Genomic DNA, 24,039 nt, shown 5'->3' with positions numbered 1-24,039 from the left:
CGCACATGCGCGAGAATGCGTCCCCGCCCGCGTCCCCGCCCCCGCTCCCGCCCCCGCCCCCGCCCAGTCTTCCGCGCGAAGCCGGCCGGTCCCCGCTCTGTCACCTCACGGTAGTCGTTGCCGGTGGCGGGTGCGGGGGCCCGAGCAGCGCTGGGCGACCTCTACCCCGCCCCTCAGGCCGGGCCCGGGCTCGGTCTCCCCGCTCCCTCCGCTCCCCTCCCCCGTCGGGTACGGGAAGGTCCAAGCAGCTGCCGGGTGCCTGAGGGACTTAGTGGCTGCAGCCGCCACGGGTCCCGATGGAGCCGCCAAATCTCTATCCCGTGAAGCTCTACGTGTACGACCTGTCCAAGGGCCTGGCCCGGCGGCTCAGCCCCATCATGCTGGGTGAGGGGCTGGGGGCGGGCGGGAAGGAGGGCGGGAGCCGGGCCGGAGGGCGCCAGACGGCCGGCCGAGGTGGGGAGGCCTGGGCCATGGCTCAGGGGAAGGCCCAGAGGATGGAGAAGAGCCCCAGTAGAGAAGGTGTGGGTCTGAGGTTTGGGCCCCCGAAGCCCCTCTTGGCCCTCATCACGTTTGAATCCACGGAGAGGGGATAAAGGAGTCACGCTCTCCCCTAGACCTTCAGAGCCACTTCAGCTGGGAGGTGGGGGAAGCCGGCGCTGGGTCCCCGTGGGTTTCCTGACTCGCTTGGGGAGCCCCCTACACTTCTTCCTCGGCGCTGTGGAGTGGAGGTGAAGATGCCTGCCGCGCGGTGCCCCTCGTGGTGAAAGGGACACTGCGGAGGAGAGCCTTCCCTCCGTGTCAAAATGAAACTCTTTGTGCAGTCTCTGGGGTAGGTGGGGAGAGAAAGCTAGAGCTGCACAGGGGCCCAGCCGTTGCCCCCAGGTAGAAGTAAAGTCAGGTCTACTGGAGCCCGAACTCAAGAATTCACCAAGTTCCGCCTGACAGTGCGGTCTTCTCAACAGCTTCTAAGTTAATTGCTTTTGCCCAGGTGGTAAGAAAGCAATTCTGGGGGAGGATTGGTTGCTGTTGTGTCAGTAAGGATTAGTAAGGGAAGTATTTCTGTTGTGCTCCATTAAACTACTTAACTGCCAGGAGAGAAAATCAGCCCTAGTTCAACATGGATCAAACCTCTTTATAACCCAAATACCAAAATGTCTTGTGTAACATAGGAATTGTCAGGTTTGTGATTTCAGATGATGTTGGGCAGGAAAGGATTCTGGGAATTGAAAATTGAACAGCTTTGGCAACATCCATTTGAATGGCTAGTATTTCCTGGCTTCTATGGAGACATTAGAGAATGTTTTAGTTCATGTCATATCTGTGAGACAAGAGGGCAGAGATCAAGTAAGCAGGGCTGCTTTTGAGTTTCAGTGTCCTTGAGTTTCTAATGTGCCTTAGTGGGTTGAACTTAATCTCTTAACCCTGGGGCAATGAGTGATTCCTATATTTGGCTTCACATCAGAATCACCTAGGATGCTTGTTAAAGATACAGATAACTTCATTTCCAACATATATTGTTTTTTGTTTATTTTATTTTATTTTATTTTTGGCTGTGTTGGGTCTTTGTTGCTGTGCATGGATTTTTCTCTAGTTGCAGCAAGCGGGGGCTACTCTTCGTTGCGGTGCGCGGGCTTCTCATTGTGATGGCTTCTCTTGTTGCGGAGCACGGCATGTGGGATCTTCCCGGACCAGGGCTCGAACCCGTGTCCCCTGCATTGGCAGGCAGATTCTTAGCCAGTGTGCCACCAGGGAAGCCCCCAACATATATTGTTAAATGGGAATAGAAAAAATGAAGTTGGAACAGTTCTTTAAATATGCAGTTGTGTGTTTAAAGCAAAGGATACATGGTTGTTTAGGCAAATAATTATCTGGAAGATACATAAGAAAATTACTAATAGTGGTAGCTTATGAAAAGAGGAACTTAGGGAATTCCCTGGTGGTCCAATGGTTAGAACTCTGTGCTTCCACTGCAGAGGGCACAGGTTTGATCCCTGGTCGGGGAAACTACATGCTGCACAGTGAAAGAAAAAGAGAAGAAAAGGGGAACTTGACGCTGAAGACATGCATATATTTTCTATTCAAAATAAGCAAAGTTTTGGCCACGCCGCGCAGCTTGCGGGATCTTAGTTCCCCAACTAGGGATTGAACCCTCACCCTTGGCAGTGAAAGCATGGAGTCCTAACCACTGGACCTCCAGGGAATTCCTGCAAAGTTTTAAACGTATGGATTCTAGAGTCTTATTACACAAGTACTTAATAAGAATCTTTTGGAGTTTTGATCCAGAAATTTGTATTGTTAATAAGCTCCTCAGGTAATTCTTATGTAGCCAATCCATTATTAGAAGGTTGGGCCTAGATCTCCAACTGTTAAAATGAATAAGGCCAATCTGAAAGCAAACTAACAGAGTCACTGTTTGAGGAAGGTGCTAGTCACTAGTACATTACATCAGTCAAGTTCTGACTAAACGTCTTGTAATGGAGCCATTTAGTTAGCTTGATCATAGTGAGGAGTTACTTAGGTATTTCCTAGACCCATAAATAAAAGCCTCCACCTTTACACTGGATATTTTTTTGTTCTATTATATACTAGTTATTGATTTTAGCTAAAGGGGGCCTTAGGGTCATTGATTCATGATTCATTCAGCAGACATTGAGTGTCTACTACGTGGTAGTCCCAGTGTTAAGCTTAACTGAAAATGATGTGATAAAGATGTTCTCTGTCATCATGGAGCTATTTAGTGGGGAAGACATTAAAAATAAATAAGCAAATGAAGTAATTACAGATCGTGATAAGTACTAGGTTGTGCAGGAAGCCAACTAGGTGCTGAGACAGAAAATAAGAAGAGAGACCTACTTTAAATAAGGGGATCAGAAGTAGTAACTTTTAAGTTGGGAATTAAAGGATGAGGAAGAAGTAGTCACAAGGTGGGTGGTGAGGGAGTTATAATGTTCCAAACAGAAGGGGGATTAACCTGCCAAGGCCCTCAGGCAAAAAAGAGCCTGGCCTGGTCTAGAAGTGGCCTGGCCTTTGTGGAGTTTAGTGGGTGAAGAGGAAGGTGCCATAACTGAAGGTGGAGTACTGGGACTCCCTCCCACCCCCCAAACCTTTTTTAATAGATGTGAAATCCTAGAAGACCTCAGCCAACGTCATCAGTTTGGCACATCTGATTCCAGTGGTATTTCTGAGAACATTACCTTGCCTGCAAATCTGATTCTCTCTTCTCTATCCCATTTTCTCATATTGCTTTTATGCCTTTTTTAAAAGTAATGAATAAAGCATTATCAAAGGTGGTAATCATTACTTTCTAGAGTTAAAAACTTATGGAAAATGGGCATTGCCTTACGGGTGCATCCTATCCAGACATCACTAATCTTAAAGTTGGGTATGTCCCAGTTCTGTTAGGAGCCAACTATTAATTTCCCGTTCCTAAATATATTTGAACCTTTAAAAAATCAATTTGTTTCCTGATTTTTGCAATGAATTCTAAAAGCATATTAATAGCTAGATTTACTGAGTGCTTACCTTGTGCCAGACCCTTTTTTTTCTGAGTATCTTCATGTGTTATATTCTTCACCACAAATTTGTGAGATAGGTCCTGTTATTATCTCCATTTTTCATTTGAGGAACCCAAGATATAAGACATTAAGAAATTTGCCCCCCAGGTCACACAGCTGGTAAGTGGCAGAGGTGGGTTATAAACACAGGCAGTCTGACTTCCAGAGCTCATGTTCTCAGGTATTTTGCTCTACCGCCTTTCCTGTGTAATATGTTCCTTTATAATTGATGTAAAGTAGGTACCTAGTTCAAGTTTATAAAGGCATCTCTTGCCAAGTGTTTCAAATTTGGATGAGGAAAATAGCTGGATTCAATGTGTATGTGCCATTCATAATCATCGTTTTATGATCATCCCTCCTAGCCTTCATTGTCCTGAACTAGTGTGACCTCATCAGCAGTGCCAACTTATTCTTTTTTTTTTTTTTAAAGGGGGAGCTTCATGGGTGGAGTGGCCTGGCTCTTTATCTAGTTATAGTAGCCTCTTATTATGACAGCTCCTCATTGTAAGACCCCCATCTAGTCTATTACAATCCTGATTAGACTAGATAAACCCAATGTAATTCCTTTCTCCCCTGAAACAATGTAGACTCCACAGTTTTACCCTGTCCAGTTTTCAGTCTTCTAGAATTGCTTCCTATGAAGGTATTCCTGCTCCACAGTCTTTCACTCATAATGAAGACAGTCCTGGAATTATCCTTATCACTCTAATTGAGCAGACAGCCTGATTGTACTTTTTTTTTCATAGTTACTATTTGCCTAAGATAATTAGCTATTATGATTGTCCTTCAGTTTGTCCTTTTAATAATTTTGGCTGCTCTTTAAATTTCTTGACCTCTTTCTGTGCTAAAGTACATAAAGATAATGGTGGAGGTTTGTTATATTTGTTTAATCGTGATAAGGGATACTTTATATTTGTTGACTGTTTTCCGATCTGAAGTTTGTGTGCATGTACGTGTTCCAAGATCACATTTATTTTTCTTTACAAGCCTATCTCAAAATTGTTGTCAGGGGGCTTCCCTGGTGGCACAGTGGTTGAGAGTCTGCCTGCCGATGCAGGAGACACAGGTTCGTGCCCTGGTGCAGGAAGATCCCACATGCCGCAGAGCGGCTGGGCCCGTGAGCCATGGCCACTGAGCCTCTGCATCCTGAGCCTGTGCTCTGCAACGGGAGAGGCCATAACAGTGAGAGGCCCGCGTACCACACACACACACACAAAATTGTTGTCAGGTTTAAAGACTTAGGCATATGGAATGTGTGTGTGTGTGTGTGTGTGTGTGTGTGTGTGTGTGTGTGTTTATGTACTTCTTGGCAGAATGCAATCAAATGAATATTTGAGATTTTACACTGCTCAGTTCCTTGCTTAATTCTGTAGTACAAATAGTAATGAAATAAAAGACATGGACTCTGTCCTCGAGGAGTTTAATTAGTTAAAAGTAATGCTGTGCATATGCAACATTAGATAACAGCACAAAAGAGATTATGATTAGGACTTCCCTAGTGATGCAGTGGTTAAGAATCCGCCTGCCAATGCAAGGGACACGGGTTCAAGCCCTGGTCCGGGAGATCACACATGCCATGGAGCAACTGAGCCCGTGTGCCACAACTGCTAGCCTGTGCTCTAGAGCCCATGCTCTGCAACAAGAGAAGCCACCGCAGTGAGAAGCCCATGCACTGCAGCAAAGAGTAGCCCCTGCTCGCCGCAGCTAGAGAAACCCCACGTGCAGCAGAAAAGTCCCAACGCAGCCAAATAAATAAATAAAGTAAATTTTTAAAAAATAAAATAAAAAGTGAATTAAAAAAAATAGAAATTATGATTAGATGCCAAAAAGGGGTGAGTGGTGAAACAATTATTTTAGGCCTTGAAAGATGGGACAGGCCATGGTGGGCTGGATGTGTCAGAAAGACTTAAGCAAGAACCTTGAGCTCCTGGAGGGCAGGAACTCTGACTCCCCTGTGTGTCCCCTGTGGCCTTTCAGAGCTAGTGGTCAGTAAATATTGATTATAGGAATGATTGAGACTTGAACTGAAGCTTAAAGATTAAGTAGAATTTATTTGAATCTGAGGATTTTTTATAATGTTTTAATGCCATCTATTGTGCTTTGTTTTAGATTTTTTTTTGTTCATTGTGTGCACTGTTTTACATCCGTCCAGTGAATTAATTTAGTAATCGTGCAGTTTCTTTCTGGCAAAATGAAAAAACACCAAGCCCTTCGTGATCCTTCTCCTGCTTTTCTCTCCACCCTCACCTGTCTCTACATACTGAACACACTGTACATGAGCCTTTCTCAACTGGGTTCCACAAGAGAATTAAGCACTAGGGAAAATGATCTGAGTAGCTATTTTCTCATTCTCCCAATAGATTCCTCAGGGCATAAGGGCTTAATTCTCTTGCAGAACCCCAGTGGAGAAGGGCTGTTTCACACGGTAACAGGACTGAACCCGTTCAGTTCTTTTTTACCTTTAGACTTTTCGAAGGCTGTGCTCTCTGCCAGGCATACTTTCTCTCCCCATCTCTTAGCCTGGATAACTTCTGCTTATCCTTGAGGTTTCAACTGAAATGTTACTTCCTACAGGAAACTTTCCCTGTCCCCCACCTCGCAAATCTTGGTCATGTGTCTCTATAATGTGCTGATAACATCCTGTAATCTCCTTTAATAGCATTTATCATTCTATTTTTAAATTGCATGTTTTCTCATCTGTGTCCACTCCCCCAGTGCCAACTTGACTGTAAGCTCCAATGGGGGCAAGAACTCTTGAGTGTATCCCCAGAGTTTAGCACAGTTACTGGCATTCAGTAAATACAACCTGAGTAAGTGACAGGATGTTGCAGACCTACCTCAGAGCATTGCTACAAGGCCTGACTAATAACAACAAGCAATGGTTAAGAGGGAACCTTCTGAGTACTGAAATAAAGAACTCACAAATTAGTTATTTTTATTCTGAGAAAGAATCCTGTACTGGCTCCAAGGAATCCTAGTGCTAGAGTATTAAGTAGTTTTAAATCTACCCTTTTTTGAGGATTAAAATACCCTCTTAGTTTTTAGCAATGTTTTGCATTTTGACTTTGTGATAACCTCTCTACCTAAAGGAGGGGCAACTGCCAATAGGCATTTTTTTTAGCCTATAGGCACAGAGGTCCACTTATGTTATACAAATGTATCCTTTTACCTTTTCCCACATAGATTCAACATTTACCTGGTAGTTCCAGAGAAGAATAAGCTGATTTTTTGAGTTAACCCCTTCACATTGCTGGTAATCTGGCAAGTCACATTAAAACACTGCCAATTAAGAACACTTTTTCAGGGACTTCCCTGGTGGCGCAGTGGTTAAGAATTCGCCTGCCAACGCAGGGGGACAGAGGTTCGAGCCCTGGTCCGGGAAGATTCCCACATGCCGCGGAGCAACTAAGCCCGTGTGCCACAACTACTGAGCCTGCGCTCTAGAGCCTGCAAGCCACAACTACTGAAGCCCACATGCCTAGAGCCCGTGCTCCACAACAAGAGAAGCCGCTGCAGTGAGAAGCCCTCGCGCCGCAACGACGAGTAGCCCCCCGCTCTCTGCAACTAGAGAAAGCCCGCGTACAGCAACAAAGACCCAACGCAGCCAGATAAATAAATAAATAAAAAGAACACTTTGTCACTGTGGGGTGAAATCTAGGAGGTGAGCTAGGGCTACTTTTGATTTATACTAATGAGCTAATACTGCCTGCCCCTGGAGTCCCAGCAACATCACCCACTTTATGCTTATTAATAGACATTTATTTAGCACCAGCAGTATACCAGGTGCTGATCTTGAGCACAACCCATAACCAGCAGGAATGTCTATATGCACAAGCTCCATTATCTTAATTGATGAGGAGGTAGATGGAGTATTTTCTCCTTGGCTTTTATGTACTGACTTTACTTTTTACAATCAGTGGACGGCTGACTAGTGTGGACCTCACTCTACATTCTTTGTTGTGCATGATGAAAAACAGGGCTAATATCCATGTCTTCCATTTGTTTTCTTTTTTTTGTTTTCTTTTTTATTTTTGGCTGCGTTGGGTCTTTGTTGCTGCACACGGGCTTTCTCTGGTTGCGGTGAGCGGGGGCTACTCTTCGTTGCAGTGCGTGGGCTTCACATTGCAGTGGTTTCCCTTGTTGCAGAGCATGGGCTCTAGGCGCATGGGCTTCAGTAGTTGCAGCTTGCAGGCTCAGTAGTTGTGGCTCGCAGGCTCTAGAGAACAGGCTCAGTAGTTGTGGCACACGGGCTTAGTTGCTTTGCAGCATGTGGGATCTTCCCGGACCAGGGCTCAAACCCGTGTCCCCTACATTGGCAGGTGGATTCTTTTTTTATTTTAATAAATTTATTTTTTTACTTGTTTTTATTTTTGACTGTGTTGGATCTTCATTGCTGCTCACAGGCTTTCTCTAGTTGCATCAAGTGGGGGCTACTCTTTTTTTGTGTGTGTGTGGTATGCGAGCCTCTCACTGCTGCGGTCTCTCCCATTGCGGAGCACAGGCTCCGGACGCGCAGGCTCAGCGGCCATGGCTCACGGGCCCAGCCGCTCCGCGGCGTGTGGGATCTTCCTGGACCAGGGCACGAACCCGTGTCCCCTGCATCAGCAGGCGGACTCTCAACTACTGTGCCACCAGGGAAGCCCTTTTACGTTAGGTTTTTTTTTTTTTTTTTTGAGGGGGCTACTCATTGCAGTGCGCGGGCTTCTTATTGTGGTGGCTTTTGGTTGCAGAGCACGGGCTCTAGGTGCATGGGCTTCAGTAGTTGTGGCACGAGGCTCAATAGTTGTGGCTCACGGGCTCTAGAGTGCAGGCTCAGTAGTTGCGGCGCACGGACTTAGTTGCTCCGCGGCATGTGGGATCTTCCCAGACCAGGGCTCAAAGCTGTGTCCCCTGCACTGGCAGGCGGATTCTTAACCACTGTGCCACCAGGGAAGCCCTTCCATTTGTTTTCATGTGCATACCTCATAGGCTTCAAAATCAACGCAACGGACGTGCCAGCAAGCTTGAGACATGCAGCCATCTGACCCACCCACTCTCCAGCTTGCTGAGGAAATCCTAGTGGGAAAACAGTCTGTTCCTATAGTGTGCTAATATCCACTGAGCCTAATTCACATCCCAAAATGGCCTTGTGCCCCAATTCAATCTCAAACCCCCACCATCTACTAACCTACTGTACCTCAGTCTGGCTGAAAAAACTTTTTAAATCAGTTCAGTCCCACTTTACAATGCCTGTCACCCCCAGAGGAGGCCATGACCCTCGTTCTTGTCCTCATGAGAGCAGGCCACTGAGTAGCCAACCTTACGTTTCTACCTGAGCTGCTCCAACAAGTACATGGTTACATCTTTTTTTTTCTTGTCTTTACACTGGACAAACCATGCATCTTTATTTACCTGTTTGAAATGATGTTAATAAATATTTGTTCCACTCTATCATGTAAAGATGTGAGAATAAGGATAATTATGAAGCACTTTAAATTAAGAAAGGATGTAAATCCACTCAATCCATTTTAAATGTTGTTGGCTCCAAGTGTTTGGTAGACAGATTAATAAATGAAAGAATGAATAAGAGGATCTTTTTTCTACAGTTTCTATCACCATTCTATGGATGGATGTGATCTTAAGCATACCTTGATGTAGTTGAATAAGGAGGAAGTATAATGTCCAGCTTACAGATAAATTTAGTGATCAATACAGAGAATATCAAGTAGAATAAAGTAGGGTTTGTATCCCACAACTTTTGAATTGTTTTTCAGGTGTAAAATAAGTGGCAGGATGGTCTCTGAGGCCTCTCTCCAAAAACCCATTATTTTAGTAGGGCTGGGTTTGAACCGGTGCATCTGTACCTGCCACCTGTCCACCTGGGTCATTGAACATAGGCATCTGAGAAGGCAGTAGCAGACTCAGGGTGCAATATGCCAGGGTTGCAAAGTCATTTGAGTAACAAGCCAGGGCAGCAAAGATTGGGGTTAAGAACTTTGGCCTCATTAGCACTGTGTGTCAACCACAACAGCTGTGCATGTAGCATCTCTGTTCCAGGTTCTTTGCTAGGTGCTAGAATTGCAAAGATGCATAAGAAACTGACCTTGTCCTTGAAACAATTATAGTCTAATGAGGGAAAAAGGTAGTTTCCATACCAAGGTACTATGAAAGCAGCCATAACACTTTCAAATCATGAAGGCTAAAAGAAGAGTTAGTTTTTGTTTGTTTTTATTTCGCTGCGTCAGGTCTTAGTTGCAGGATCTTCGTTGCGGCACGTGGGATCTTCTGTTGCAGCACGTGGGCTTCCTTCTAGTTACAGCGCGCAGGCTCAGTAGTTGGGGCACGGGGGCTCTAGAGCCCGCAGGCTTAGTTGCCCCGCGGCATGTGGGATTTTAGTTCCCCGAACAGGGATTGAACCCAAGTTCCCTGCATTGGAAGGCGGATTCTTAACCACTAGATCACCAGGGAAGTCCCAGAAGAGTTAGTTTGTGGGGGGCATATATTATGTGCCAGGCACTGTGCTGGACCTATTTTGTGTGTCATCTCTTTTAACCTTGGAAATGTTATGAGGTAGACACTATTACTATGCTTTTTTTTTTTTCTGACAGAATAGGAAACTAAGGTTTAAACAATGCCATCCAGAAAAACTTCCTGCAATGATGGAAATGTTCTAGATCTGCACTGTCCCATCTCTAACTGCTAGCCGCATGTGGCTACTGAGTACTTGAAATGCAGTAGTCAACTGAGGAACTGAATTTGTTCTTTTAATTTTAATAGCCACGTGTGGTCAGTGACTACCATACTGGACAGCTTAGGCTTAGAAAAGTTCTCAACTTCTACAAGTTCATCTATATGATCTGGTCCTCGATTACCTCTGCTCATCTACTTTTCTCCTCCTCACTCACCAAGTCTAGCCACACGGGCCTCCTTAAGGTCCCTCAGATACACCTAGCATGTCCTGCCTCTGCATGGCTCCCTCCCTTGCCTCCTTCAGGCCTGTGCTCAAATGACACTTTCTCAAAGAGGCCCACCCTGACCATCCCTGAAACTCCCAGTGTCCCTTACCCTGCTCTTATTTTTCTTTATCACTCATTATTGTTAACCTACTATGATTTATTATGTTTATTAGTAGTATTTATTGACTATCCTATCTCCTCACCCTGTAAATACAATGAAGGAGGTTTTTTTTCATCTCCTTTGTTTACTGATGTATCCCTACTGCCAAGAATATTGCCTGAAGTATAATAGTCACTTCATAAACATTAGTTCACTGACTGAACTGATAGGATTCAGACCTGGCCTGTCCACACTAGAACCTGTGTTCTTATTCACTACACTGTACTTCTTCTCATACAAGTATAGTGTTTTTCCCAAAGTAAATGAGAGCAGGAACAGTCAAGAGAAAGCAATATCCCTTATATGTCTAGTTTCATGCATCATTGCATGTCTCCAAGGAAATAAACAACAAATTGCTGCCATTTAGACAGCAAGCTGTTTTATAAGTGGCAGTCCAGAAGAGCACATCAGCTCTATTTAAAATGCAATGTTAGGGCTTACCTGGTGGCGCAGTGGTTAAGAATCCGCCTGCCAGGGAAGTCCCTAACGTTGCATTTTATTTATTTATTTATGGCTGCGTTGGGTCTTCATTGCTGCACGCAGGCTTTCTCTTGTTGCAGCGAGCAGGGGTTACTCTTCGTTGCGGTGCGCGGGCTTCTCATTGCAGTAGCTTGTCTTGTCGCAGAGCACGGGCTCTAGGCGTGCGGGCTTCAGTAGTTGTGGCTCAGAGGCTCTAGAGCACAGGCTCAGTAGTTGTGGTGCACAGACTTAGTTGCTCCGCGGCATGTGGGATCTTCCCGGACCAGGGCTTGAACCCATGTCCCCTGCACTGGCAGGCGGATTCTTAACCACTGCACCACCAGGGAAGCACCTTCTTTTATCTTTTGAAAGTCTTCACCCTTTTCCCCAAGGAGGCTATCATATGTAATATCTCCATTTATCAAACTTCTGTGTACCACACACTGTGATGCTTTATACAGATTATCATTACCGGTTACAACAACTTTGTATTGAAGAAACTGTGGCTCAAGTTGAGTAAACTTGCCCAAGATCCATCGCTAGCAAAGGGAAAAAGCTCAGCTCTGAACCTGTGCCATATTCTTAACTGCCTCCGATGACACTATGCTGAGCCATCAATAGGTTGTCATGCAGGACGCATGGTTTCTTCTGTCTCTTCCAGAAAAAAGAAAATTAGGCTACTGTTATCTTATTTTAAAAGCTTTCTTACAGGGGCAAAATAGTGCAACTTATGCAAAGGGAGAAGTGTAATCATATCACCTCTCCTTCCACACAGTGCCTAGAGTTTCATCCTTTAGAAAGTCACAGGGCAAACACTGAAGCATTGAAAGTATTCAATTCAGCAATCAATAAACAGTTACCATAAAATTATTACCAAAGGTGAATGAGTGATGTTTGATAATGTTCTCATGTCTTTCACTGCCCTTCCTCTTCATCCTTAGCACTGTGGAATCTCCCGTGGGCTACTGCAAAGACCTCCTCACTCTCGTCTGCTCTCTCTACTCTCTGCCCTCCAATTCATCTTCTATTCCTACAGTTATCTCTTAGAAGATACAGTTATCATTTAAAAACATGGATCTGATCAGGGCACTCTACTGCATAAAAACCTTCAATGCCCCACAGTGTAGGGCAGCCTTCAGTCCAGGTTTGCTCTACTTTGCTCACACCCTTGCCTGCCACTCGTCCTCTTACCACCATCACTGCACCCTTTGCTCTACCCTGCAAGACCTTAGTCTTTTTCACAACTATGCATTTGTACATACTATTCCCACTGGCACAAATGTCCATCCCTCCCCCGTTTGTTCATTGGTTGAATTGCAGCTCGTGAAGGTAATTCTTTATCTTTATTATGTTTACCACTATTATGGAGCCTATCAACATTGTGTTTTAGTTAGTTACGTGTGTCTCTCTCTTTCCATTTGACTTTGGGCTCCTTAAAGGCAGGACAGTAATCTGTTCATATTTGCATTTCCATACCTCGCATCATTTCTGGCACATAGAGGTGTAGAATACATGTGCATTGACTATTCAAATGGATGGCATCTGCAGTTTGCTCTCTAATTTTCTAAAGGATTTCACCTCACATATGCTCCATGAAGAAGTGGACAATAGTTTTTCTATACTATTTTTAAGATTTTTTTTTCTTTTTTCTTTTTTTTTTGCTGTGGACCATTTTTAAAGTCTTTATTGAATTTCTTACAATATTGCTTCTGTTTTTTTATGTTTTGGTTTTTTGGCCACGAGGCATGTGGGATCTTAGCTCCCCAACTAGGGATTGAACCCACACCCCCTGCATTGGAAGGCGAAGTCTTAACCACTGGACCATCAGGGAAGTCCTCTATACTATCGTTTTGCTTTATCTCTGTAGATGAGACAAAGACATTAAAAAGGCAGAGTTGAGTTGACCCTAAAGGGGAAAGAAAAGCAGACATAAAATTGGGTACCTCTATACCAGTGTTCCATCTTGCATTCTGCTTAAGGATTCTGATTATTTTTTCAGCTTATTTAACACAACATACCATGTCATGACCTAAGGACCTTATTGGAGGAGAATTGCGTTCCTAGAAAGTCCCCCAGGAGGTTTATAATGGGTTAATCTGGGTTTGACTGATGTTCTGAATCTACTCCGGCTGGGGGGCCAGTTAGTCTAGTCCCAAGTGGTTAAATCTGTTCTTTTTTTCTCCACAGGGAAACAACTGGAAGGCATCTGGTAAGCTGGGTGGGACTCCTTAATTGGCTGGTTTATGAAACCAAATAGCACCCATGCATTTCAGGTTCCAATCTGTGGCTTCCAGTTTGAAACCTAGCTCTCTCAAGTCACAAATCTTCAAGTTCTAAAGCAGTGGTTTCCAGCCAGGAGTTATCAGTGTCTCGAGGCTTTTGGAGTGGATGGGTGAAGGCCAGGGATACTGCTATAAACATCCTACATTGTACAGGACACCCCTCCACAATGAAGAATTTTCCAACCAGAAATATCAGTGGTGCAGAGGTTGAGAAAGCCTGTCCTGAAGAAAGGTGGAATTATGTCATGCACACCCCTGACCAAGCTTTCTAACTATGGAAGTCATGAGTATCCCACATGTCTGTCTTAGAACACATTCTACTTTGGTCTCTCAGACCCATCCCTGTCAGACACAAGGTGGTGGCTGGGCTCAGTTCCATTTCTGAGAAAACCTTAGGTCAGCGTTCTGTCTGGATCGCTAGAGCCTGCTGACATATTGGTTGACCAGAATGACCCTTTGCTTTGTTTGACTCGAACCAAGAAGTAATATGAGCACCTTCACCTGAAATAGTTTTACACTTATCATCTGGTCTTTCTCTCAACATGGTCCAGGTTAACTGCTCCTGTTAGTTTAAAAAGTCTGGGAACACACCTTGGTCTGCAGAGATTTATTTCAGTAATTGATTTGTTAATACTGGGGTGAATCTGTAAGGACTCCTCTCTGCTTACATGATCTACAGCGGTGGTTCTCAACAAGGGACAGTTCTGCCCCCAGGAGACCTTTGGCGATGTCTGGAGACATGTTTGTCGCCACAGCGGAGGCAGGTAATGCTAGTGCCATCTAGTGGGTAAAGGCCAGGATCTGCTGAACATTCTAGAATGCACAGGTCAGTCCCCACAACAAAGGATTAGCCAGCCCCAGATGTCAGTAGTGCCAAAGTTGAGAAACTCTGGCCTATGGTATTTATCTTACCTTTGTTTGGTTAGTTTTATAAAGATGTTGACCTTATAAGTCATATCCTTAGGCAGAAATCACTCTCATTGCAGTGTGGTGTTTGCTTTTTCTCGGACCAATTTTAAGCTTTCTGGCTTATTCTGCCTCTTCTCTGCATTGCAGGCACACCTCCATAGTTGTACACAAGGATGAGTTCTTCTTCGGCAGTGGCGGTATCTCCAGCTGTCCACCGGTGAGTGTCTTCCCCCACCCTGTCTGCAGTCTCGGGTTCCCATAGACCAGGAACTTTGTTCTCCTCTATAGTTCTGGCTTCTAGCCCAGTGTATACAGGCCTGTGGCATAGTTCCTCATGGTGACCTTAAGACTCAGCTCAAGAATACCCTTCCCAGATGTTCCAGCTAGCTGACCTCCCCTCTGCTCCCATGGTATTTGTGGTCCCTCTGTGTCACACTGAGCATGTTATGGTGAAATGGGCTGTTCCTGAGTCTCCAGGGGGAGCCCTGTGTAAGCTCCTTGTAAGCTGAGACTGTCTCATTCTTCTGTCACCATCACCAGCTCAGTGCCTTGTGCATGGTATGAACTCAGTCAATGTGAAGCTCAGTCCGTGTGAACTGTGAGGGCTCTGAGAGGTAAAGTGAGTTGCCCAAAGTTACAAGGCCAGTTACAGCACCAGTACTAAAACTCACGTCTCTCTGACTCCAAAGCCCATGCCCTTTTCCAGAAAATTTGTCGGAGCTGTCTAAGGGTCGTCACAGGAGGTACTCGAGCAAAGACCAAAAAAACAGTCTTTTTTAAAAAAATTTATTTATTTGGCTGCGTTGGGTCTTCGTTGCTGCGCGCAGGCTTTCTCTAGTTGCAGCGAGGCGGGGCTACTCTTTGTTGAAGTGCGTGGACTTCTCATTGTGGTGGCTTCTTTTGTTGTGGAGCACAGGCTCTAGGCACGCGGGCTTCAGTAGTTGTGGCATGTGGGCTCTAGAGCGCAGACTCTGTAGTTGTGGCGCATGGGCTTAGTTGCTCCGCGACATGTGGGATCTTCCCGGACCAGGGCTTAAACCCGTGTCCCCTGCATTGGCAGGTGGATTCTTAACCACTGTGCCACCAGGGAAGTCCAAACCATGCATTTTGATACTTATAAATGGGAAGTCATTTTTTTTATCTCTTCCTCCCACTGGCCCCCCCACCTCATATAACAAGTCCTTTGTTAAGCCCACGTCTGTTCTATCTTGTAAGTGTACCTTAAACTAGTCTAATTCTCTTCATCTCGTCTCATTTTTCCAGAGCTTTCACCTTAATCCAGGCCACCCTCATTTCTAGCCTGGACCACAGCAATTCATCTACTATTCCTTCTCAGTGAGTTCTCTGTACAGGAGGCAAAGTGATTGTTTCAGAATGAAAATCTGATCATGGCATTCCCCTGCTTAAGTCAGTACTCTGCCCGTTGCTCTTGGAATAAAAACAAGAAAACTCAGCATAGCCTACAAGGCCCCATCTGATCTGGTCTCGGTCTCTCTCTCTGGGTGGCCTCTTTGCAGGTTGTACCCTTCCCCACCCACCTCTTCTCATTCCTTGAACACACCTTGGACATTTAAACCTGTCCTCTGACTTCAGTCTACCTCCCTGACCCTTCATGTGGTTATGTCTCTCCATTCTCCAGATGAACTCAATGTCACTTTCTCAGCCAAGTCTTCTCTGACCCTTCGGACTGGGAAGATCCCCTGTCTTAAGTACTGACAGCAGTACTTTTTCCAACAAGACCCTATCGCAGCTCGTAATTATACATGGTTTATGGGATTTTTTTGTTTGCCTTCCCTGGTAGACTATAAGCTCCATGAGGGCAAGAATCTCATCTGTTTTGTCCAATGCCTAGCATAAGGCCTGGCAGATAGTAAGTTCTCAATACATATTTGTCATATGAGTGAATAATAGGGGGTTGAATAATGACCTTTTAGTTTCTTGCAACTCTGACTACAATGATTATCCTGCTCACCATGTTTTCCCCAGTGCCTAGAACAACGTCAGGCACATAGTAGGTGCTCAATAGCTGCTATTGTGTGAATTTATGGTCTTTTCAGGGAGCTCTGCTCTGGAGTACTCTCCCTTACTCCTCAGCCCATTCCTAGCTCTCTCCTCTTCAGTGACCCTGTTGCTTTCTGCTTGGCTGGTTTCCCCCAGGACCTCGGTCTCTCCTTGAGTCTGCTATGGCAGTCTGTTAACCCATGGCTGAGACTTTTCTGTAGGTCTTTCGGGGACCATTAACTCCCTTGCCAGAGGAACCCTATCACCTCGTTAAATTAGCCTCACAGATCAAAAAGGAACTGAATTGTGGAAATATTTGCCAGCCTGCCAGCTTCCTCACAGTTCTTCACATTTTCCCAGTGTTACAAGGGATATCAAGTGTGTCACAAAAAAAACTGGCTGCATACATTATGAATATAGACTTGGAAAGATGGCCTGTCAAGTGTGAGCCATTTCTAGTCGTCCAGTTCTGCCCTCGTGAGTAGGCATGTTGGGGCCAAAGGGAGACTTCAGATTCCGGGTTTCTATCCTTTTATCAACTGAATGAATGGACAGTGTCAGGAGTCTGACCTGCAGGAGACTAAGCTTCCCAGGACCCTGCCAGAAACAGGACACCTGACTTCTTAGCCATGTTGCCAGCACGTGGCGATGGAAAGTCTCCAGGGAGCTCTAAGCCATTATAACCTTGACACAAATAGGAACTAACTCTTGGGCTTCCTTGGTGGCTCAGTGGTTAAGAATCCGCCTGCCAATGCAGGGGACACGGGTTCGAGCCCTGGTCTAGGAAGATCCCACATGCCGTGGAGCTACTAAACCCATGCACCTCAACTACTGCGCTTGCGCTCTAGAGCCCACAAGCCACAACTACTGAGCCTGGGTGCCACAACTACTGAAGCCTGCACACCTAGAGCCTGTGCTCCGCAACAAGAGAAGCCACCGCAATGAGAAGCCCGCGCACCGCAACGAAGAGTAGCCCCGGCTCGCCACAACTAGAGAAAAGCCCGAGCGCAGCAACGAAGACCCAATGCAGCCAAAAATAAATTTAAAAAGTAAATAAAGGGGGCTTTCCTGGTGGTGCAGTGGTTGAGAGTCCGCCTGCCGATGCAGGGGACGCGGGTTCGTGCCCCGGTCCGGGAAGATTCCACATACTGCGGAGCGGCTGGGCCCATGAGCCATGGCCGCTGAGCCTGCACGTCCGGAGCCTGTGCTCCGCAACGGGAGAGGCTGCAACAGTGAGAGGCCCGCGTATCGCAAAAAAAAAAAAAAGTAAATAAATTAAAAAAAAAATAATAACTCTTCATCTGTCCTGGGTGCTCTGAGAGTTAAAAGTTGTTGGAACAGAACATTTGTGGTCTTCCATGGGAAACCACATGAAAAAATTCAGTGGAGAGAGTGATTTACTGACTTTCTTTGGGTTGGCTTTTTTAGGGAGGTACGTTGCTTGGGCCCCCAGATTCTGTGGTTGATGTGGGGAGTACAGAAGTCACAGAAGAAATCTTCCTGGAGTACCTGTCCTCCCTGGGGGAGTCTCTGTTCCGGTGAGTGGAGACAGGGGTGGTGGTTAGTTGTGTCTGTCTCCCCCACTAGATGATTGGCCCGCAGGGGCAGCCACCAGGTCATTTCCCCCAGAACACTCAGCGTGTTTGACCCGGTATTTGCTGAATAAATATGAAGGGAAAGCAGTTAATCGTTACACAAAAAGAGCTCAGCATTGCCTCCAAGGCCACTGTTCCATCCCAGCATATGTACTGCTGAAACTTTTGAGGAAAGGAAGGGCTGTTTATTCCTTCTGATTAAAATCAGCTGCTGCTATTTCAGCACATGCTGCTCTCAACAGCAGTATTTTATCCTGAAAATCAAAAACGGAGTTTGTAGAGAGATTGGGATAAAATACAAATTTGAGCATATTTTCTCTTAAAGAAACTTTAGTCAATTTGAAGTGTTAAACTCTAACCCTGCAGCTCTGATTTTGTGACTATAAAGATTCTCCTGAAACTGTGGAGGAGCCAAATGTGTTTATTTCATCCTTCCCTTAAAATGCCCAGAGTGGCAAATCAGGCACTCCTTTTGGGTGTAAGAGAGGGGAAATCGCAGTCCTCAAATTCAGCTGTGCTCACCATTCTGTTACCTGGTTTGAATGGTTTCCCATACATGGTTGCTGACTTTCATATCTGTTTCCCAAACCTCACAATGTACAGAGGTGAAGCCTACAACCTCTTTGAACACAACTGTAACACCTTCAGCAATGAAGTGGCACAGTTCCTGACTGGGCGGAAGATCCCTTCTTACATCACTGACCTTCCCTCTGAAGTTCTCTCCACGTAAGTGGCCTCTGTCTCTGCCTTTGAAATCCCCATTCACAGACAGGGCCTCTCCTCTGGCCCACATCTGCCCCCACTGTTCTCAGCAGAATCCTCCCAAGCTGGGTGGGGTGTCATGATGGCAGCTTCTAACATAGAACGCCACCATTCTTTCTACTCTCGGGTGCTCACCTGTGTTACCTTCACCCTCCTTGGAGTTGGACCAACTCTATCCTGACCTGAGTGCAACTGCAGAACTTAGAAACCCAGTTGACGCTGGCCCCAGTGTTTGTACAGAGTCCTGGTATCTGTCTTCCCCATTGCACATGAAGCACGCCACTCCCCAGAAATGCCCACTTAAAAGGCAGTTTAGATAGACGAGCCAAGAGTAGGTCAGAGAATTAGTAGGGTGGCTTGTTTTGAAACTGTTGTTCGTCCTTCTTCCCCTGCACCTTAAGTTCTTTGACACCTTCAAACCTCCTAATCGCCCTCGTACCTCGTAGCGCACAGTCAGCCTTCGGTAGATGTTTTCTTCAAAAATACTGTGTAGCCCCTCCTTCCCTGATGTGGTCCAAGCTTTGTGGGCCATCATCCAGGCACCCCCAATGCCATCACACCCCTCCCTCCCTTTGCTGTTGATTGCGTTCAGGCAGCCTCTGCCCACTCTAGGACCGGGTCCATTTGCTGACTCTGACTCAGTTTCTCCTGAACTGGGGACCTGTTCAACAGGGATCCTGGCAGGTTTAGCAGACTCAGCAAGGTGAGCTGTTCTTCGCACCCAGGTAGGAGCCCCTCAGGAAAAACTTACACAGGAAAGAAGGCTATTGTCTGTGTCGAGCTGGTGAGGAGAGCCCCACGTCCCAGTCCTGGCCCTGCCTTCCTATTCCTTGGTGGGTGTGTTAAACACCACAGCATTGCTGAAGGATCTAGGTTATTGGGCCCTGAGCAAACCCGAGTAGCTGGAATGTTCTTGCTATTATTATTTGATGGGTGGGGTTCCTGGACTTGTTGGAATTGGGGTTAGTATTTCTTCGTTTCATCAGTTTGTGCTTTAGAATATTTCATTTCCTTTGAATTTGGGGATGGTTTTCAAAAATGGCAGTATCACCGAAGAAAAAGAAAGCCAGTAACTGAGATGTGTTGTGGGCAACCGGACTTAAGGTTGCAGTAATCTTGGAAAGTCTCTAAGACTACAGCATTTGTGGTCTTTTTTCCAGCTAAGCTACTCTGAGAGCAAACTGGGAGCCCTTTATACAGTGGCATTAACACCTTCTGACATCCTGCACCTGTCATTTTTCCTGAGTATTCCCTGTACTCCCTAGAAGACCTCAGTTCCCTGAGGAGTCCAATTATGTACCATCCTCACTTCTGACTTTTTCTTTTTCATATCCTTTTTCTTTTACCTCAGCTTCCTCACTTAAACTTTATCTTCTTGTACCATGAGAATTAAAAATACAAGTACAGAAAGTACAGAAAGCTCTAGTTCCCAGTACATCACCAACCTTTTCAAACCACAGCTAACCAGGAGGCAAAGGTAGTACGATGGTAGCATTTACTAAGGAGGGGACACCAGGAGTAAAAATGCAGAGCAGCTATGTAGAGATCCCCTCTATGAAAAAGGATGGATGAGATAGGTGAGAAAATTAAATGGACTGTAGCGAACTTTTTCCTGGCGTGGCAGTGCTGCTGCATGTGTGGGCAGAGCTGGGCACGCCGGCCAGCTGTGGCAATCTGCGTCCGAGAGCCCACTCCAGCTCCCGTGTCTGTTCTCTCTGCAGGCCCTTTGGACAGGCCCTGAGGCCCCTCCTGGACTCCATCCAGATCCAGCCTCCCGGAGGGAGCACGGTGGGCCGACCCAACGGCCAGAGCTAACAGGACTGCATGGGACCGCCCTGCCTCACCAGGGCTTTTCCTTTTTAAACAAAACAAACCCTACCAGATTTCTATTTTATAATTTTACATCAGAGCTAACAACCAGGGAACGGCTTTTTAAATTTCCCAGGGAAGGAGATCATCAGGCTGCATGTAGAACAATGCTGCTAAGAAACAGAACAAAATGCCATCCCTTCTAATAGTATTATACTAATTTATTCAGGCTGTCTTGTCTGTGAGTTCACTTTTGACACTGCTTCCTAAGCGTCCTCCACACTGGAGAAACAGAGGGCATTTGTTTAAGCAGAAAGCAAGAGACACAGTCTAGGGGAGCCCCAGCCCAGAACCTCTTTCCAGAGAATGCCCACGCTCTACCCAGGTTGCCACCACCTATGGGACCCAGGTGAGTTTTACATTATCCATGACCTGGAAACGGTTACTCTCCACCATTAAATGAACCAAAGGATTTGGTGCACATGGGGCCAGTTTCAGGATGACTAAACCAGCCTAAGTGAACTCTTTAGCCATGATCTCTCTCACCTTCCCTCTCCTCCCCCAAGCAAGGCCATGGGGTGGGCTGGAGCAACCCAAAGCCTCAAGATGGAGGGGGAGTAACAGCAAGTGTCAGGCCAGAGGAAACAGGATAAAGCCATTCCTCCCTCCACCTAGACTGATTGCCAGTCCTCTGACATCAATCTTGGAGAACCTGCTTTGCTGTCTACAGGCTGCATTTCCTCAGCATAGCTGACCTGTCATAGTTAATGAAGGTCTGGAGCAGCAGAGACCTTTTGTCTGCAAGTAATAATGTAGGTTATTTGCAGTCACTGTACCCACCCCACCCAGACCAATATGCAGTATTCAGCTAGGGGCCAAGGGGGAATGATTCCCTGCTCTTGGAAAATATCCCTGATGTAGCAAGAATAATGATGCAGAATCAAGGTGGCAAGAAAATTTAGAGTTATTTCTGATATGGATTTTTACCTTATCCTAAATGTGTTTTGAAGGCACGTGTTATTTCTGGTGTCATTCTGACGTTAAAGAAGCAAGGTTGAGGGCATGAGTGGGCATTTTCATAAAGAGCTGCTGCTAGGAGCTTATAGGCAACAAATAATCTGGACGTTTCTAATCTGGAGAGGCTTTCATATTCTCTTTCTTCACGTGAACCTCCTTTAACTTGGGAGAGTGAACGTGGAGAAGAACTCCGAGCTGCGTGGTACCTGAGTCCCAGCCCTGGCATCCTCGGGCCCCTCATGCCGTGGCTCCTGCCACTTCTCAGACTTGAATTATGTTCTCTTTCCTGGCCTCTGGCCTGCAGCAGGTGCCTTTCCTCACCAGAAAGCTGCTGCTCACCTCTGGCCTCATCTCCTCCCATCTCTGCCATTAGCCATGGCAATTGGCATCATCAGGGTCTCAGCTAGAGGACAAGATGTTATTCTGCCTTAGTGTTTGCCTGTGACCTGACCAGGGCACGTCCATGATGACTAGCTGTGATGTCAAGTGACATTTTGGAACTGTTAAGATTGGAAGCCAAACCAGTGAGCACTTTAATTCTTCTCAAGACCCACTGATTGGCCAGTGTGCATGGTAATAATACATTAGAGCAGAAACTATCAGGGGCTGTTATTTAATGTTGACCGACTGGCAGAATTGGGCCGTGGAGAATGGGTTTCAGGCTGGCTTTCTCCTGGGAGGGCAGCATGTGGATCAAGGCCATGGCTCTGCTTCTCGGCTGCTGGGTTTCTCTCCTTTTTCAGCTTGCCTTGCCCAGCGCTCTCTCCCTTCCAGGCTCCTGCTCCAGACCTCTCTGCCCAGGGCACTCAGCTCTGGCCAGAGCATGATGGGCATCACAAACTCCTTCTCTTCTCCCTCCTCCCCCACGTCCAGGCTCAGCTGATTGCTCTCCTTCCAGTAGTCACCTCCAGACCCAGGGCTGTACCACGAAGTTAGCCTGAGTGGCTCCCCTGAGAGACTTTGAGTCACTTGGTTCATTGAAAGACACCCTTCATGTGCAACAGCCACTTGTGCCAATGCCTGTGCCTTAGGGTTTGTGGGGGGAGAAGGAGGGATCAATAAGCCGTCTTCTCAGCTCTGCAGGAAGGCAAGCCCTCCCTCCCCCACCCTAGTCCCACCATCACTAACTGGAAACCTAGTCTCAGGCTAGGAACCCCCCCAGCCCCATCCTCACATTTCTCTGTCTATCCCAGAACCTCAGGAGCCTGCTCACTGTGACCAGCTAGCTCCACATGGGCGTGCGCAGGCAAGCAGGATGAGAAAGATGTGTGTGACTATATCACACAGGTGGACACCTCTATCAAGGTCCATTGGTTTAAAGGGACAGGGAAGGAGGAGGAGGGATGAGACTGTCACCCCCTCCCAGAAATAAAGTTTGTACCTTTGAGATTCCTTTTTGCCCTTGAAGTCAAACTAATAATTGTGTCTAGTACGGAGGTGTTTGCTGTTTTTCTTTGGTATTTTTTCTAATGCAATAAACTCATTTCTGCCTGCGGCATCTGGGTAGCGCTTGAAGGTCTGGGTATGCATCCACCATGAAGCAACTCCAGGCTGCTGCTTCATCTGTCTCCCTCTGAGCCTAAATATGCTGAGTCTGGCTATGCCGCCTTTGCTTGGTTGTACACCTTGTGGATAATAAGTGTCAAGAGCAGAGAAGAATGTATGACTTTCATCATTGGATTATAAAGATGGGGAAAGGGCCCAGAGAGAACTCGACTTGCCCAAGGTCACCTCGTGACTGGGGGTGGAGTAAGACTCAAAAGCCTGACCTGCTGGCCCCAACCTCTGAGATCTCAGAGGACCTCTGACCTCACCAAGAAGTGTTCACTTCTGGCTTCAGTTTGGCTGTAGGCTGGGACTGTGGCCCCAGGGATCTCTCCCCACCTTGTTACTGTCACCTCACTGAACAAGTGTTGGGGTGGGTGGACAGCTCTCTGAATGTCCCCTGATAGGACCAGGCTCATCAGCTTGGCTGCTGGTGTCTGCAGGTTCAGTCAGGCCACTTTGAGTGAGCACCTTCCACTCACAATGGACGTGAGATGTGAGCAGTGGTCCCGTTTTACAGATGGGGAAACAGGTGCAGAGAAACTAAGTTATCCATGTGGCGAGTGGCTGAGCTCTTGTATCCAGGCTGTGTTCTCACCACCACCCAGCTGAGACCTCATCATTGAAGCACTGTATCTTTCCAACATGCTAGCTTAAAAATTAAACAAGAGATTCTGTCTTTCCAGAGGACACAGAGGGCGGGTGGCTTTGACTGACATATTTGCTTCCCAAGAGCTGACATTTTCAGAAGCAGGAGTCCTTTAAGAACACCTGGTCTGGGGGAGTTCCGTGGTTTGTCTAGTGGTTAGGATGTGGTGTTTTCACTGCCGTGGTCCGGGTTCAATCCCTGGTTGGGGAACTGAGATCCTGCAAGCTACGTGGCACAGCCAAAAAAAAATGTGCACCTGGTCTGAGATCACACAGCCTGGGCTGAAGTCCTAACTTTGCCACATATGGGCCAGTCTGTTTATCTCCTTATCTGTAAAATGGGGGAACTGGTACCTACTTCAC

At 46.3% G+C, this 24,039-nt stretch overlaps 1 protein-coding gene across 2 annotated transcripts; it reads left to right on the top strand.

The window, feature by feature from the left end:
- The first annotated feature begins 81 nt into the window (after window positions 1–81).
- DESI1 (desumoylating isopeptidase 1) lies at window positions 82–23,085 on the top strand. 2 transcript variants are annotated; one of them, XM_082666863.1, is made up of 6 exons: window positions 82–384; window positions 13,296–13,317; window positions 14,447–14,516; window positions 17,729–17,838; window positions 18,499–18,621; window positions 20,379–23,085. In XM_082666863.1, the coding sequence occupies exons 1-6, from the start codon at window positions 297–299 to the stop codon at window positions 20,470–20,472; spliced, it is 507 nt and encodes a 168-aa protein (XP_082522989.1). In that variant the 5' UTR covers window positions 82–296; the 3' UTR covers window positions 20,473–23,085. The 2 variants fall into 2 exon arrangements, with proteins under 2 accessions (XP_082522989.1, XP_082522990.1); XM_082666864.1 differs by lacking the exon at window positions 14,447–14,516 and having other exon boundaries at window positions 18,408–18,621.
- Window positions 23,086–24,039: the final 954 nt, after the last annotated feature.

This window comes from Grampus griseus, assembly GCF_964374135.1.
Source record: "Grampus griseus genome assembly, chromosome: 11".
NCBI classification, from domain to species: domain Eukaryota; kingdom Metazoa; phylum Chordata; class Mammalia; order Artiodactyla; family Delphinidae; genus Grampus; species Grampus griseus.
The sequence above is the reverse complement of the archived record's forward strand: the minus strand, read 5'-3'. Positions and strand labels throughout refer to the sequence as shown.